Below are 16,972 nucleotides of genomic sequence, written 5' to 3'. Positions count from 1 at the left end.
ATCTAACTTTGTTAGAAGCAAGTAAAAAGGCTGCCCATCTAGAGTCTGTTCAAGGAGTAGGTTTGCTTATGCTGTGTTGAAGTGCCTGTAGCTGTTTCATTTACACAGCTGTAGTGCATTCTTGTTGCAGGACAACACAGTATGGCTGAGGGTTTGGTCTCTCTGCAGAGAGGATACATGTCATGTAGTTTGGGTCTCTCAGGAAGAGGAAAAAATTGAAGCCAAATTTCCCACGGGACTGTATTTTGAAGGAAAGTGATGATAGTTACGATACATCCTGCTGCACTACAATATCTGCTTAGTCCAGCCTCTCAGGTGTGGTGGGCATAGAAACTTAGGACTTGTATTCTCAAAAACCTTGCTCAATTTTGTCTACCTCTAGAGTTCTATAAAGTCTGATGGTGCCTTTCTGCTGCATCTGTCCTATGCCCCATTTAAAGACAACTTAGCACTTTTGCAAATCTGGCCTTCATGTGTTCCTCTCACACAGGCTGTGCAGGGAGAATGCTTCAACTCTCTGATAATCAAGAAGAGAAATCAGCAGTTTTTTCAGTCCTTAAGGCATATTTGTGGTTGTAGCATTCAACCTGATAGTTTTGTTATTCTTTTAAAAAGTCTTAAATTAGTAAAATATCAAATTGTTATATACATTAAATATTCTAATACAGAAGTAGCTGGATTTCTCCTTTTATACTAAGAAAATAGTAAAATAAGTATAAAGAAAGCATGTAGAACTCTGACTCTTCTGTCTGAAAACTAGGACAGTTCTGATGAAAAGATTTAAGCATAATTTGTATATCCTTTTCATTTTCAGGGCATCCTAGGTATCAGAGGTATAACTGGTATAATGGGACCTAAAGGTACCAAAGTGAGTATTAACCTTTCTTTCCATAAAATGGCCTGCATGAAAAAAATGTAAACCCCTGAATGTTTTAAAGCTTATTTAAATTTCTCCTTCTCCTTTACCTGCCCCCCCTACCATTTTCTCTCTCCTGCCAGCTGTATTTCGATAGCTACTGTACTTCTGGTTAGGAAGAAAGGCAGATTGGTCACTCTTATTAATGAAGTACATGTCCTTTTCACACCTTTCCCTCTGATCCTTGGATTTATAGTAGTTTGACATGTGTGCAAGTATGTAGTTAACAAGATAGCAAGTTATACCAGTTATAAACTATAGCATATTTTATTTAAACCTAAAATTTATTAAGTAGTCCCCCTCCTGTGATTTGTGTTTTCCTGAAGCCTTTTGCTTCCACTGTCCCAATTTTTGTCAGGATTTTTTTACTGAGAGTTTATTCTTTTACCATTCTTTCTGTCTCTTACATCTTCTGCGTCTTAAATTGCTGCCAGCAGGATTCATGTTTATATGGGCTTTGACTTTGCTGGGTAATTTTCCTGCTGTTCATGAAAGTGTTTCTAACTGTTATTTCAAAACTGACTGTTACATTTCTATTCTTATGATCTTGCTAAATCTATATGGTAAAAATTACTGGAAGGAGTAAAATGTATCAATCATGCCATTGTCTCTTTCTCCAGAGATGAAATCATGGAAACCTTATTCTGTGATCATCTTTGTTCAGAAACAACATCAAATTTGTCCTGAATCTTCTCATGAGTGTTCCTTCCTAACCTCTCGGACATATTTGCTAAGCTATTACTATCTTTGGTTTTCTGGCCTTTTTGTATCTTCTAATTCTTCCTAGTTATTTGCCTGCATTTTTGTACTGTTTTGTCTGTTTGAAATATTTACTGTATCTCTGTAAATCTTTTTGAAAACATTTTTTCCCTCCATTTAAAATTACTTACAGGGTAGCAATTGCATTGTTTCCTTGAAACATATGTGATAAAAATAGCTGCACTGCACTTGGTGATTTCTGTTCACATTTTGATGCTATTCTATGATGTAGTGAAGGATATATTGTTATTAAGGAAGACACAGACATTTTCTGAAGTAGCATGAAAAGGTCTACCTTCTTGCTGTCCAGTATGGATTTCTAGAGAATGAACTGAATGTCATTTTTTGAATGACATTTTGCCATAGCTAAAAAATACTAGCTTTCATAACTCCTCAGAAAAACAAGATAGATTAAAATAAAAGTTTCCCAAAGTTCCTTCTTTTGTTTTCTTTTGTTATTGGAGCAATAATAAACCCTCAGCTGTAGAGAATTTGCAGTGCTCAGCAAAACAGGAAGGAGCATAAGTTGTTAGTGTTTCAGCACTTCATTTTAATGTCTTGTGTTATCTGCTTGTTTTGCAGGGAGCTCGTGGGCTTGACGGTGAACCTGGTCCTCAAGGTCTTCCTGGTGCACCTGTAAGTAGAGTGTGTGTTACCAAACACTTCCCAGGGTCTACCCAGTTAGATACTAGGTCCTGAAACTTTGTGGCTGTGAATCAGAAAAGCCTCTGATTCCCCACAGATGAATAAATGATATGACAGTGATGTCAACTCCAGAATCTCTTACTCTCCCCAAGGAATTATGGGGTAGATGAGCACATTTTAGCCTCTTAGTGTGTTATTGTTACCTCTTCATTCTGACTGCTATTGTGCATTGGGTGGCTTGGAATTTTTCAGGTTTTAAACTGGAAAATATTTGTTCATTAGAATGAAACCTGTAATTTGTGCCCCCTTTTTTCTTTTCTTCTTCTTTTAATTCTTCCCTGGTCCCTGCCCCCCCCCGCCCCCAAGCTGGGATTTATGCTTCGAATAGCCAGTAACTGTATGGGTTGAAGAGGTGAGTTCAACATCCTTTGCTTAGATGCTCCTGGATACCTAGGAGATGGCTTGAGCTGTGTTTTTTAAAATGTAGCCATCAGCTGCATTTTTAAATATAGTATGAGTTTAAAATGTCCACTTCAACCAAGCATGAATTGTACTGTTGTTGATTTACTAGAGGTTTTAGCTAATAATACAAGTAAGTTTATTCTGGTTTTATTGCTAAAATAATCTTTTTTTTTTTTTTTTTTTCTCATAGGGGGATCAAGGACAGAGAGGTCCGCTGGGAGAGGCAGGTCCGAAGGGAGAAAGGGTGAGCACAGATAAATTTCAGCTCATGTTGACTTGCAAACCTTGGTTATTTATAGCATATAAACTTACAGCATAATTGGTCCTCTCAAAGTAATGCATATCTGAATGAATATGTGTTAACATCCTTTGCATCTGTCATTTTGATGTGTTTATTTTAATTTTTAAAAATTATTATTATTCTTAGGGCCCTCAAGGTACAAGAGGAATAAATGGTCTCCCTGGACCTAAAGGAGAGCCTGTATGTATATTTCATTTCTTCATTTGCTCCATGCCGTGCTAATTTGTATATCAGAGTGCTTGGGTAAAATATCTCCAACAGTACATTCTAATTTTTTTTAATTTTTTTTTTTTTTTTTCCCTTCAAGGGCTTACCAGGAGTCGATGGCCGGGAAGGGATCCCTGGAATGCCTGGAGCAAAAGTAAGGCACAGTTGGCATATATCTAAGCTTTGGTTATGCCCTAGATTTGTTCACTCATTTGTGGTTTTTTTATTGTGGTGCTCCCTATGGCTTTATGCACATTATTAGGGTAATTGAATGAACTTTCCCATCCTATAGATCCAAAAGTACTCCAGCTCTGTGTTCCAGAAATAGAATTCTCCCTTTTGTGTGATTTGCATAAATTACAACCTAAAGTATTTTTCAGGGTGAACCAGGAAAACCCGGAGCTCCAGGTGATGCAGGGCTTCAGGGACTGCCGGTAAGTATGTGGTATTTTACCTTTGGAAGTTAGGCTCACTTCATACCACAGAAAGGACATACATAGGTTAGTTTCATGCTGATGTTGGAGTAACTTAAGGGAAAACCTGGGCAAAAGGCCCAGGAAGAGTATGTATAATGCAAGGGGAAATTCTGCTATGTGCATCCAAAACTTTTACACAAAAGCCTAGATCTCCTTATGGTACCGTAGTGAGGAACTCAGTCTTACAAAATGTTTGTGGCTGGTATGCAGTTCTTTTAAGGTTTCTCATATCTGAGACCCTGTGGATATTATGGCGTGACCCCACATTTATTTGGAGCTGGTCTCGTTGTATTGACTAGGGCCAAACTGATTCCCAGGGTGAGCTGGAAGAGCCAACCTGCTAGTCTAACATACCTTAGATGAACAATCATCTCCTTTTGATATTCTACTGGCTCAGAACATCTGGAATGCATCATGCTCATGCTTCTTTCTGCAGGGGGGCGAGTTTTCTAGTGTATCCCCTGTGGTGAAGTTATGGGGAATCAATAGTGCTTTATGGATTTTTTTAGAAGGTAATCCTCCCACATTAACTGAATGAATTTGAAAACTGTGCCAATTGTCAAAAGCTAAATAGAAACTTCTTTGACACACTATGCGATAGGAGTAATTGCTGTGAGGATATAGTGAAGGAGCTGTATTAGAGCAAGTACATTCGTAATACAAAGTGAGCTCTTAAGCTTGGCAGAAAATGCCACAACTCCTCACTTTTCCATGCTCCTTTTGCTAATTTATGAAGTAGGAATAATACTCCTTATCTGTTACTTTGTAAATAGAAAGAATTCAATCTTGGTCTGTTACTGGATGAAAGTGCTTCAATATCAAGTAAAAGGACTAGAAATACTTTAATATAAAAAAGATGATTTTTAACACCATTTCCAATCCCCTTAACAACAAATAAACACTGTAAATGTTATTTCTTTCAGGGTTTACCAGGCTCTCCAGGTATGAAAGGCATTCCTGGCCCAAAGGTAAATCATCTTGAGTATTGACTTTCTTATAATACTGTATTTGTGCTTATCAAGTTCTAAAGTATTCAGTGAAATTATATTAACTTTCCGTTGTGGTAAGAGACAAGCCTGTGGCTGAAAGAATTAAATATATTCTTTTATCAACTCTAGTCCTGTGCTTTTTCATAATTCTTTTGCCACGATGTGGTTTTCATGATTCCAAGTATTAAACAACACCTAAAAAAGGCCATTTCCTTTTAAATTTGTGAAAGTCCTTGCTAGAGGAGGCATGTGACATAGGTATCTCGCTACAGTTTGAAATGAGGGATCTAGTAATAAGATTTATAGCTGCACTATGTTGATTGAATCACAGAGATTGTAATCTTTATACCACCAAATTGCAGCATGAATTCCCAGTAAGTTTTAAAAAGTATTTTATGATTGAGACTATGGAATGTTTCAGAGAATAATGTTTGAATTTAGTTTTAAGTAATTGAAAAAGAAAACTAGATTGAGAGGTAAATTTCTTCTGAAATTATATGGAATGATATTAACCTGTGATTTGAGAGCAGCAATCAAATCTATTTGGGTTTTGTCAGTACATAAACAGCAAAAGAACTGAAATCTGACTTTTGAAAAATTATGTAGAAGAAATTAGGTGAAAGTTAAACAAAAACCAAAATAAAGATGGAAGTTAAAAAATGAATGCAGAATGATTTTTCCCCCCCCCTAGACCTTACTGATTTCCTTGGTTTTTGTTTTAAAATAGAACAGTAAATCATTGGCTTGGCTAATATTTTTCATTCTTTGTCCAACAGGGTAATAGAGGTCCCCCTGGGGTGCCAGGTTTGATGGGAAATTCTGGTAAACCGGTAAGATCATTTATCTCATTCAAAAGATCTAGAAAAATGAAAAGTTTTGCATTGTGCAAAAAATCACTTTTCAGATTTGTTGTGTTCTTCCTATCCCCAAAACAGGGTGAACAGGGGCCAGAGGGAGAAGCAGGTCCAACAGGACCCCGAGGACCACCAGTAAGTATTGAATAAATTCCTAGCTGAGTGTATGTAATATTGCAGTGTCTCAAGTGATGGTTGCTGAAGCTAACCATGAGGTAAAAATATTATTCACCACAAGTGCTAATTTTTAAGGTAAAGACTAAGTGTTTTTTAACCCCCTTCTGTACCAGGTGGATGTGCATCATCACACAGAAATCCAGAAACACATGTCCTGTGACTGTTTCTGGCTTTGGTGATAAATTAAATTTTAAACTTTTGTTTATATCCTTCTGATCTTTGTTTTTAAATATGCTGAGGGAATGTATTTTGTGACAAAAAGCTGGAACCAAACTCCTGTCCTTCCACTGCAACAGTCAACTCCCACCATGTTGAAACCTTAAATTCACTAGCTGTCAGTAGATCACTTGCTCTTTTCTTTAACTGTTTCAGCCTCTCAAAGAAGCTTGTGCCGTACATTACAAGGCTTAGCTATATATTACAAGGTTTTGAACTTTGGACGAAGTATTCAGAGCATGATTTTTTTTTTTTTTGCTAGGACCTATTTCTAATGCACGTAATGTGAAGTGAGGGAAGGTATAAAGGAAAGGTAGCTGTCTGTCCTACTAGTAAAGAAAATGGCTAGAGACTGCAGCCTCCTTGGTCAATTGGCATGGTGTGGTTTGTCTTCATACTGCTCAACTCCCTTAACACTCTCTCATGTCTTAGAGCAGGCTGGGTGCAAACATGTTGCATACAGGAAACAATCTCTTGCCTGTGTTCACAAAACTGTTCTTGGGTATTATCTAGGAAAGTCCAGTTTGCCTGAGACAAAAGCATGCTAACCATTTCTCATGGATGGTGGTGGGATACTTGTTGGACCTGTGGCTTGACCCTTTCTGGTTGGCATTGTGAATATAGCTGTAGTGACATGAAGTATTGCATTTATCTCTACTTGGAAACACTGACGTTGTAACGTTGTAATTTCTTTCACTGGAGATTCTCCTTAACACTAGAAAGTTTTGAAAGACTAGAGAAAGTAGCCTGCTGCAGGAATACCAGAAAGTCTGCTGGGAACAGATTTCTGATTCCCTCTAGAGTGGGCCTGGCATGGATTGAAGTTACATAAGGCTGATCTAATTTCCCTTTGCTGTTAATCATTCTGTGAGGGATGAGAGGGTCAGTGATTGAAGAAAATTTTCACATACCAAAATTCAGTCTGATGACATTGATAAGGCTCCTGGCTCTGTAACCAATTGCTCTTGCAAGCTTCTCTCTTGCACTGATACCCTAGGGATAGTTTCCTGGAATTTTCTGAGCTTCTGCTATCATACAGTGACATAACAGTTCTACTCATGCAGTTGTAGGGTTATCCTCATACAGGGCTGAGAGAGTTACTGATGGGGATATATTTGTAAAAGTATTTCATGGGTCAGGAATATCTTCTCTGAATTAACTCTTAGACATACAGCAGCAATCAGCCAAATAACAGATTTTGTTTTCTTCTATTTTCTTCTGTGGCTTGCATTATCATGTGCTATATGCATTAATGCATGAAGTCACATTTATTTTAGACTGAATATTTGTGTGAGTGCTGTGCCCACAGATGCCTATGAGTGATATAAAAGGCAATTATATGTGCATATACTCACTAGGATGGAATACCGGTATCTTCTGCCTCCCATATACCCAACTTGCAAAACGTTATTTTTGTTGTTTGTGCTTAGAAGTGTTGGGTGCACGAGAAAAAGTTTTCAGCCCTGTTCTTCTTCAGCTGGTATTTGGTATACTTGTAACAGGAACAAGAGTTATAATTGAATCAGACCAATGTAATTGCCCACTCTGATAATGCACTGTAATCTGCTAAACTATGCTTTTAATCCTTTCAATGTGAACATGAATTTACAAAATCAGCAGTCCATAGAACAGGAGTTGACACTCAAGGTTAATTATTAGTAACCCTGTAGTCGGACAGAAATACTTAATGCAGATTAAATACAATGATTTTTCTGTTTATCACTCTAGAGACCAGCAAGACATCTGCAAGATATCTTGCCTTTATTTTCTTTGTCTTTACAAAAGTGCATTCATTTTGGAAAACGTGAACATTAGAACAAAAGCATAGAAAGAAAAAACTTTTCATCAATACAAAATGGAGAAAGGAAGTAAATTATTGATAATAAAGTAAGTTTGCATGTAGAACATTAAACAGTAATCTACTTCTGATCTATAGTTCCTTTAAAGCTATAAAGAGCCTTGAGTGTTTAGCTTCCTTCTGCTTGAGACTACAGGCATCATATGACTGACTGGAATGGCTTTGTGTTTTCTTTTTGGGAACACTGGAAAAAACATTTTGCTTCTACACAAAAAAACCTTGAATTATCAGCACTTTTTCTTCAGGAAGGACACAGGGTTGTATTGTTCAACTTCAGTGAGCTTTGGTCCAAGTTGAGTTTGTGTTTATTTTCAGGGCAGAACAGAGATTGTTTTCTCTGTCTTCTGCAGCATGTACGTGTAGTAGATATATTTGAGCCTCAGCTTTTAAGACTCTGCCCTTACATTTCCAGGAAAAAAAAATCTGCTGGTTAAATAATTCTACACACCATGATTTTCAAACTTTGAAAACTAGAAATTTTGAAAATAAGCTGAGAAAAGCTTTTATAATTGCTCCAAAGAGAGTTTTTGTTGTGATATTTTTTGTATTTTTTCAGATTTTGAAATTTTCTCATAACTTTAACATTTGATAGTTTCTAACCAAAGTTTTATAACCAAACACTTTCAAAGCCTGAGGATTTTATGGTTAGTATTCAGTTATTTTTCTTCTCTTTTTCCTTCCTATTTTGAATTATCCTCTTCAGCACTCACCTCAGTTATTTTCTTTCTTCTTTACCCTTTGTTCCATTTCACTCTTGGTAATAGAAGACTAAGGTAGAAGTCAAGAGGGGCTGAGCTTCTTCCTTGAAGTTGGAAAAAACTTTGATGTTTTGTAGGATATGGAGAACTTCAGTCCCTTAATGTATTGCTGCATGGCAGCAGTCACATGAGAGATCCTCTTTACTTTCCCATTTCACTTACCCCTGTTCTTCACGTCACTACTTGAGAAAGACAGCACGGCTGGTAGCTCCAGGAGGGCCGGAACTGTAGAGGAAAGGACCTCCAGTGAAAGTTCGTTGGGGAATAACAAGACTGACTCTGCTAATATGGACAGCAGGCTGGTATTTGCACTAGGTGAAAATAATATAACAGAAATATAGGTATGTTAAAAAATTGCCTGACTTTTCAGCTTTAGCTACTTGCAAAAGACATCTTTTTGAGAGAAAATTTTCATTTCAACTAGTGTGTAGTTTTTTGAGGAGTTACACAATGGAGTGCTATTAAGCAATCATCAATGACTCTGTGGGACAAATTGATCCTTTTATACTGTTTACCAAATAGCCTGTAGCATCCTCTGGCATAAACTATGTTATTTCAATGTTATTTTCACTATTAAACAACTGTTGGAATGTAGTTGGAATAGTATTGTTACTAAGCAGCAGATTCAAATTTTGGCCTTTTGCAAGCCTGTAAACATTTACAGTTTCACAGGAAAGATATTAAATGGTTGAAAACAAGATAACTAGCTCTAATTAAAAATAGGCAAACTCATGTGTTGGGAGACTCTTATCTCACTGCTGACAAATCACCCTCGGACAAAATTACTTTCAAAAGTACCATTTTAGTCTGTTACTGCTTTTCCTTAGAAAACTTAAGTTGGCAACTGAGTGGAAAAAAAAAAGTTTTACTTGTCTTTATTTAGTTTACTTTTCATCTGTTCAGTAAAACAGAAAAGCAACTGGAGCAACATGGAAATTTTGTCTTTTGTTTCTAAATCAAACATATTCTCTGTTCCTCTCTAATTGTTTTGTCGGTTAACCTTATGTTTGCTTTATGTTATGCTAGCCAATCCAAGTAATTACCAAACTCATTTGTGATTTAAACCCTTCTAAGCCAGTCATCATGGCAGGTGGCCCAAAGGAAGCAATTCTCAAACATCAGAGTGTCATTCCTAATCAGTGGAATTTAACTATACTCCCTAAGCTGCTTAACCATTTTCTTTCCTATTTGCTATGGTTTAGTAAGATTTAATTTTTCATATTGTGTCTGCAGAAAATACTGACCCTTGCCCCGCTTTTTTCATCCCTTGTTTTTCTTCAGCTATTTAACCTTTAAATTGCTAACATTTGGAGAACATGTATCCCATCCTGTGGTTTTGCAGTGAAAAGAGGCCTTAGAACATTTAAGTAACCATTTAACTTAAAGTTCAATACTTGCCTAGCAAACTGAGCAAACTCGATTTATATGCAGGCCAGCATATATACTTTGTTAAGGATTTAGGATGCAATACATGTTTTCCTAACTTTAGCAACAGAGGTTAAGTATCTAGCTGCCTAAGATTTGATACCGTAACCCCCCGTCGAGACTTCTGAGGGGCTGTGGTTGGTTGGGCTGACTTGCTCTCTGGAGGTGCCTTTGTCTCTCTACTCATTTTAAAGAAGGGAGCCTGGAGAGTACCTTGGATTTGGTACTAAAATGTCAGACAACCTGAAGTTAAATGAGAATACTGTTTTCAGCATCTTAAATTGCTTTCAGCTAAATAGCTTTCTGACTCTTTGAAGATATTTTTGTCTTACCTGCCCTGAAATGTATCTTTAGTTACCCTAAGAACTATAACTAAAATACAGCTTTTCTATCAAATTCTTTTTCCGTGACTCCAACTGAAATAATGGCTCATTTTCCATAGCTGGTATTGGTGTAGTGGTATTGGTAGTGTGATAGGATGAAATATCCTTGCCTCAGTTTATATGATGTGTTTAGATATTAGTGTACATGTTTTGGATATATAATTTCAGAGGTGTTCCTCAAGTGGTGAGTTATAGTTTACATTTGAGGTACAGCTAAAGGGGTTAGCATTGCACAGAATATAGCAGAGTCAAAAGAACGAATTAGATTTCCATCCTGCTAGGTATGCTTTTTATCCAGTAAACCTAAACCTCTAGATGTATGTGACTAAACTTTCTGACCTTGCATAATTCTGCACCATGGTTTGTACAGAGTAGCACTTCCTCCTGTTTCACTCATAGACTACACATCCCAGCCAAACCTGATTAGTATCTCCAAGCCTCTCCAGTTCTCATACTACCCATCCCTGTCTTTCCAAACTGCATGATCAGATTCCTGTCTGCTACCTCACTCTCTACCTCTCCACCTCCAACAACAGCTTCCTTTGACTTTTGAGCCTGCTAGACCTCTGGATGTCAGCAGATATCCCAATGCTGGCTTCTCCTAAGCAGTGTAGACAGTAACCTGGGTAAAAAATGTGCTTGTCGTGGAGTCAGTGTCCTAAAGCTGTCCTAGACTTCAGTTAACACTGTAGAAGCAGCCAGGATGAAAGGTCTCTGTCCTTTATACTTAGCCACAATATCCCCCTTGAAGAGAATGGCAGCTATGGGGCTGCTGCTTGCGCCCAAACCATAACGCAGTTAAGAGGAAGGTATGTTCATGCTGCACCTAACTCTTACCGTTATCCTGAGCAGTACAATTTAATTATTACTCTGAGAAAGGTGCAAAGGTACATTTAAAATATCAGAGAAAGTTTGCTGTATATTTACTCTTCTAGTAAATAATAGTTTATATTTTTGGATGCTTTTTGGTACTACACTGCAGGTCAAAGGAGGAGTCCTGTTGATGCTTCCATGGATAAATCATAGAATCATAGAATGGTTAGGGTTGGAAGGGACCTCAAAGATCGTCTAGTTCCAACCCCCCCTACTATGGGCAGGGACACCCTCCACTAGACCACGTTGCCCAAAGCCCCATCCAACCTGGCCTTGAACATTTCCAGGAACGGGGCATCCACAACTTCTCTGGGCAGCCTGTTCCAGTGCCTCATCACCTTGCAGTAAAGAATTTCTTCCTAATATCTAATTTAAATCTACCCTCTTTTAGTTTAAAACCATTACCCCTTGAACTTAAAATAATAATTCCTCTGAGATTTTGGATGAGAAAAAATTATGGTATGTTAAAGTCTTGCAAGCATATAATTGATAAATGGGTTACATTTTGCAAAAGACTTTGGAATACTGAGTTAAAAAAAGTTAATTCCAAAATGTACTTGATTTATTCTTTTTTATTCTGCACAGATTGAATTCTCTATGGCACTGTTATTGAATATACTAAAATTTTTATGACATATATTATAAACCCAAAATTCTTAAGTAGATAAGAGTTTATTACAGTATATGCTGTGAATTACCTGTCAAGAGATTCTAATTAGTGTTTCCATTATCTGGGCAAAGTCAGATGCAAATTACCTAGGGAGTATTCTCATTCTTCTTATGGTTCCACTCAATTGATCAACAGGAGATCAATAAACCAGCGAAAGAAGCTGTTTTAGCATGAGAATGCATTCTGTAACTGCTTGTGGGACTTCTACAAAAGAATCAAGTCTTCAAAATTTCAGTGAGGATGAAAACTATCCCAGACAACCTAAAGGAAGGTCTACTGTAAATCCTGTAATGTTCCCTTATGCATGTTACATTCAAAGGCTAAATATAGATCTAACAGAAGCGAGAGACAGACATTAGATCTTCATGTGAATGTATAGACTGGTCCAGCAATCCTGCCTTGGAACAAAGGAAAGGTAGATTTTGTTGTAACCGCAGTCTAGCACATCGGCTGTGGAAGGGCTGTATCCTGGTACTGTGCAGTAGTGTGGTGCTGTACTATCATTTCACACCCTACCATTTCACGTGTGCCTTCTCGTCCTTTGGGAGAATGACCCTATCCTCAGCAGTACTTGCATGCTAAGTGATAGCATACCTAACAGAACTCAATTATCTATACTGTTGAAGTACTGGAGCCGTCCTGGACATGGTTTTGGTCCACACTGTCTATCATTGATGGAAACAATCTCTAGGCAGTGGCCAAGCTTTGGAATACTTCAGGGGCCATTTGCAGTGACAATCTGCATGCTGCCTCCCTTCATTGTAGGTCAGGAAAGTTTACCAGTTATTGACAACCCTTTCTGTGAAGAAATTTTTCCTAATATCCAATCTAACCCTCCCCTGGCACAACTTGAGGCCATTTCCTCTTGTCCTGTTGCTAGTTACTTGGGAGATGAGACCAACACCCACCTGGCTACAACCTCCTTTCAGGTAGTTGTAGGGAGCGATAAGGTCTCCCCTCAGCCTCCTTTTCTCCAGACCAATTCCTGATTGTTCTTTGGGTTATAGTTCTCTTCTTGCTTGCTAAAATGCAACTCCTGCAGATCTTGCAGTCGTGGCCCTTAGTTTGACAGTATGTCGTAAGGACAGATTGCTTCAATGTTTATGGGAAATACTATCTTTTTGTATTCCAGTCTTCTGTATACTAACCTTCTTTTTTACCACCTTAGAAAAGCATTGGTGTTTGAAAAAGGGCCTGCAGTGTCAAAATTCTTTGACAAAAGAATTTTTTGCATTTAAAATAAAATAGAAGTTTTTTCTTGCATTCTGTATGACCAGCAGAACCTTTGATGTGCTTAAGAGGTTTATTTAGGATTTTAACTCTATGGAAGGTGACATTGCTTTTGTTTTATAGCTGTATAGCAATCAGACATGAGTATTTTGACATATATGAGGAGACAAGTTTCTAATACTGATCATAATTTTAATCCTTCTCTTTCCTGCATCAGAAATGTAGTATTATTCCAGGTCAGAGATGTAGTACAGAATTATGTGATTAAATAACAGATTTTCAAAAAGGTTAATGATCTTCTGGATTGTAAGATGAAGGTGATTTGAGGAGCTTTTTTCTTTTTTCTTTTTTTAACATAAAAAAGCTTCTAGAAATTATACAGAGTGCTTTAAAAAGGAGAGTGATTTTTAACACCATAGGATATTTTGAAGGAAAGGAATGGAAAAATCTGTTTATGTTTGGTTCTGTGATCTCTCCAGGATACCTAATTATTTTTTGAATTGTGGAGTTACTTTTCCTAAGCTTTTGTGAGAAGTTGTCATTGCATTTATGACCAGGTGTAAGAGGCCGTGTCTGCCATCTCCTTTTGTTGTTCTGCATGTCACAATATTTCACAATATTTTTCTTATTATGAAGAAAATATTTATATTTTAAATTATCTATTGTATACAGCACTAGAATGCTTAGATCTGCTTTTACTCAAAATTCTTGAAGTTGTAGATAACAAGTTATTATCTAGTTACATATCTAATAACTTCAATTCCTGATATTTTACGAACTTATATCATGCTATATCATGCTTTTATAGCAAGTACCCCTTATGTATTCACACAATGTAAGAAAGAAAAGTGTCTCAAGGGAGACTTAGACTTGTGTTGGGACAGTGTTTAAATTTATCTGTACAAGTGAAGGTAAATGTATAAAACTTACTGAGCTGTTCTGAAAGGCTTAATCATAAGAAACAAAACCCTTTTGAGAAAGGGACTTTAGTTCGAAAAATGTTTAAAAACTTTGGAAAATTTCACTCAATATCAGCTTTACCCAGAGTATATATTCAAATGGCTGCATTAAGAGATGGAGTTATAACACTAATGTGAATATGATAATCTGAATGGATAAACACATCTGAAGCAAAGATGTAAAAATCCAGTAAAAAGCATAATTGTACTCATCACTGTTAGGAATGGGGATTTTTAAAGGTCTAGACTTTTTTTTTTTTTTTTTTTTTTTAGCCTAAATGAGTTTGTTAAGCATGACTTCTGCACACACTTTTCACTTTTGTCCATTGTTCATGTGGGAATATGGGCTTTTAAGTATCTGGTCTTTTGAGAGTTCAGCTGATGAAACTAAGCAAAAGCCTAAAGCTAAGCATGTGTGTCAGAGTTGTCTTAGTGAAGTAATGTGTTCGTGACAGGTAACTCTGAGGTGCGATCCCATGAAGGGGACTTGATTAACTGAATCATTTAATGCCAACTAAATGTTGTATGCCATTGTTAACTAAAAATGTTTCATTTCTCAGGAAGTTTCACTATTTTTAATACATGTGATAATTTTGCATTAATAAACAGAAGTCTTGATTAAAGCCAACTGCTAAGTAGTGTAATTCACTGAACATTAAGGAAAAAAATCATACTTTATTCCCTGTTCACAGGAAATATTTCAGGAAGTAATGATGTTCTTCTATTTCCTACAAGGGTAGCAGAGGGGAGCCAGGTCCTGCGGGTCCTCCAGGTTTACCAGGGAAATGGGTAAGCAATTTATTTCCATATTCAGTGCTCATGTTTACTTTCAAGGAGCTATGGTATCATCTGGAACTACACTTACCAATTTATCCATGCAAGGAACTGAAAATAACATTGAAATGAGTGATTGTTGAGTTTCTTTTTCAGTCCTCTGTGACTGTGCTAATATTAGCAAATACTGTTTTAAAGTATATGGAGATGTGTGGGACTTTTTCTTCTGTTAAAAACCCATAAATCCTGTGATGTGCAAAGTTGGGTTTCGCACTCCTGTGTGGGCTGTGTGTACTTGGGGAACAGGAGCAGTGAAAGACTGGCTTTCTGCTAACAGCCATGTGAAACTAATGAATGGAGCAGATTATGAATGCCACCTTTTACCAGTGCTCCAGCAGTATTTACACAGTAACAGTCAGAAGCATAGCTGGGGAGGTTTTGGCTGAAAGAGCCTGCTGTTACAGAGGAATGTGCAAATCACAGAGTGCAAGATCTTAGGAAGCAGTTTTAAGAGAACGAGACTGTTGTCGAGGGACTGGAGAGTGGAAAGCCCTGTAAGCCATTTCTGTTGTGTTTGTCAGCAATAAAATCATAATAAGATGCTGTTTAAAGAGCTGTATTTTGGGTCATCTCTATTTTCATCAGATAATCCTCTTTCATCAAGTTAGGACTATTCTGGGAATAAGGTTCTGCCCCATCTGCTTGTCAGGGTGTGACCCTTAGTTGTTCATACTTGAACAAACTGGGTAAGTTTACTCCCTTGACTTATTTTCACAGGGTCCCCAGGGTGATATTGGACTTCCTGGACTGCCAGGTCCTCCAGGCCTACTTGGTGGTAAGGGTGACCGGGTAAGAAATGTACTCATACATACAGACTGCAGTTTGGTGTCGGGAGTAAATACAGTAATTTGAACGTTGTTTGCAGTTTTTACGTGAATTAATATCTGGTTTCTTGTTTTGTATATAGATCTGTTAACTGCTGGAAAGTAGTGCTCTAGGTGCCCATTAACTACTTGTAGCTCATAAAATATACAGGAAAAATCTTGACAGTGTTACTTAAGGGACTGAAATAAGATTACTGGCATAAATATTTCCTTTTTTTTTTTTTTTTCCTTTTAGTTTGACATTTAAAGGCCTAAATCATATTGCAAATCATTGATCAGCCAACTCTGAAATTGTAAGTCAGGGTCTCTGGTCACTAAAGAGCTTTGGAACTTCAGCCCTGGTCTACAGTAGATACAATGCCTTTTATGTACGTGTTAGGACCTGCTATGGAAATGCACAGGCAAATGCAGCTATTGAGATACCTGTGCATATGTGCACAATTACAGAATAAAAGTACCTCTTCTAGTATTTTGTTAGGAGGGAAGAACTGGGCCCTGGGGATCTCACATACCTGCAGAAGATACCTTGCTTTGCTGAATATATGCCAGTGAAGACTATATATATATATATATATAAAGCCCACCATGTTCCTTATCTTCTCTTGCTTATAGGAAGCTACAAAGTGGAATTCACTCACCAAACTTCAGACATCTTTGTTATGGAAATAGTCAGTTCTACACTGTGTTTCATCCTTCTTATTTGAAACATATACTTCAGTTTTAAATGAATTGCACTTTTGAAGTGCTTCTTACTTTCCCCTGACAACCAAGGAAGCATAGGACTGTTAGTGAGACATAGGTATCACTGCTGTAGATGTCTTCAGTTGAACAGAGGAATCCTGCCCCTGGTGTGCTCCCTGTATACGTCATAGCGTGGCTAGATAGAGCTTGCAATTGTTTTTGGCAGTTTTTAAAAGCTGCTCAGATACTTAAAAAAAGTTTCTAAGACAGTCTTTGTTGTTGTTGAGGTATTTCTTAGGTGGGTTGGTTTTTTTTTAATGCTGATATCAGGAACATATGTTTCTAGTCAAATGTAAGTGTTGACAAAAAGCAGTCTCTTTTTATTAGATTGGTAATGATTCATACTTTAGACTTTTCCAGAGGGAGATTGAAGTTACCTGAGGAAGCAAATCTGGAAGGAAAATAACTAGTATTC

General features: G+C 37.2%; 1 protein-coding gene across 1 annotated transcript in view; it reads left to right on the top strand.

The window, feature by feature from the left end:
* COL9A1 (collagen type IX alpha 1 chain) overlaps window positions 1-16,972 on the top strand; it is a 75,730-nt gene that overhangs the window by 38,241 nt on the left and 20,517 nt on the right. The window contains exons 20-30 of the mRNA XM_075750050.1: window positions 815-868; window positions 2,258-2,311; window positions 2,973-3,026; window positions 3,210-3,263; window positions 3,391-3,444; window positions 3,671-3,724; window positions 4,690-4,734; window positions 5,532-5,585; window positions 5,691-5,744; window positions 14,894-14,947; window positions 15,710-15,781. Coding sequence (XP_075606165.1) covers window positions 815-868; window positions 2,258-2,311; window positions 2,973-3,026; window positions 3,210-3,263; window positions 3,391-3,444; window positions 3,671-3,724; window positions 4,690-4,734; window positions 5,532-5,585; window positions 5,691-5,744; window positions 14,894-14,947; window positions 15,710-15,781 — 603 coding nt within the window. The remainder of the gene's footprint in view (window positions 1-814; window positions 869-2,257; window positions 2,312-2,972; window positions 3,027-3,209; window positions 3,264-3,390; window positions 3,445-3,670; window positions 3,725-4,689; window positions 4,735-5,531; window positions 5,586-5,690; window positions 5,745-14,893; window positions 14,948-15,709; window positions 15,782-16,972) is intronic.

The sequence above is a fragment of the Balearica regulorum genome, chromosome 3 (genome assembly GCF_011004875.1).
Source record: "Balearica regulorum gibbericeps isolate bBalReg1 chromosome 3, bBalReg1.pri, whole genome shotgun sequence".
Lineage (NCBI taxonomy): Eukaryota > Metazoa > Chordata > Aves > Gruiformes > Gruidae > Balearica > Balearica regulorum.
Note: the sequence above shows the minus strand (reverse complement) of the source record. Positions and strands in the feature narration are given on the sequence as shown.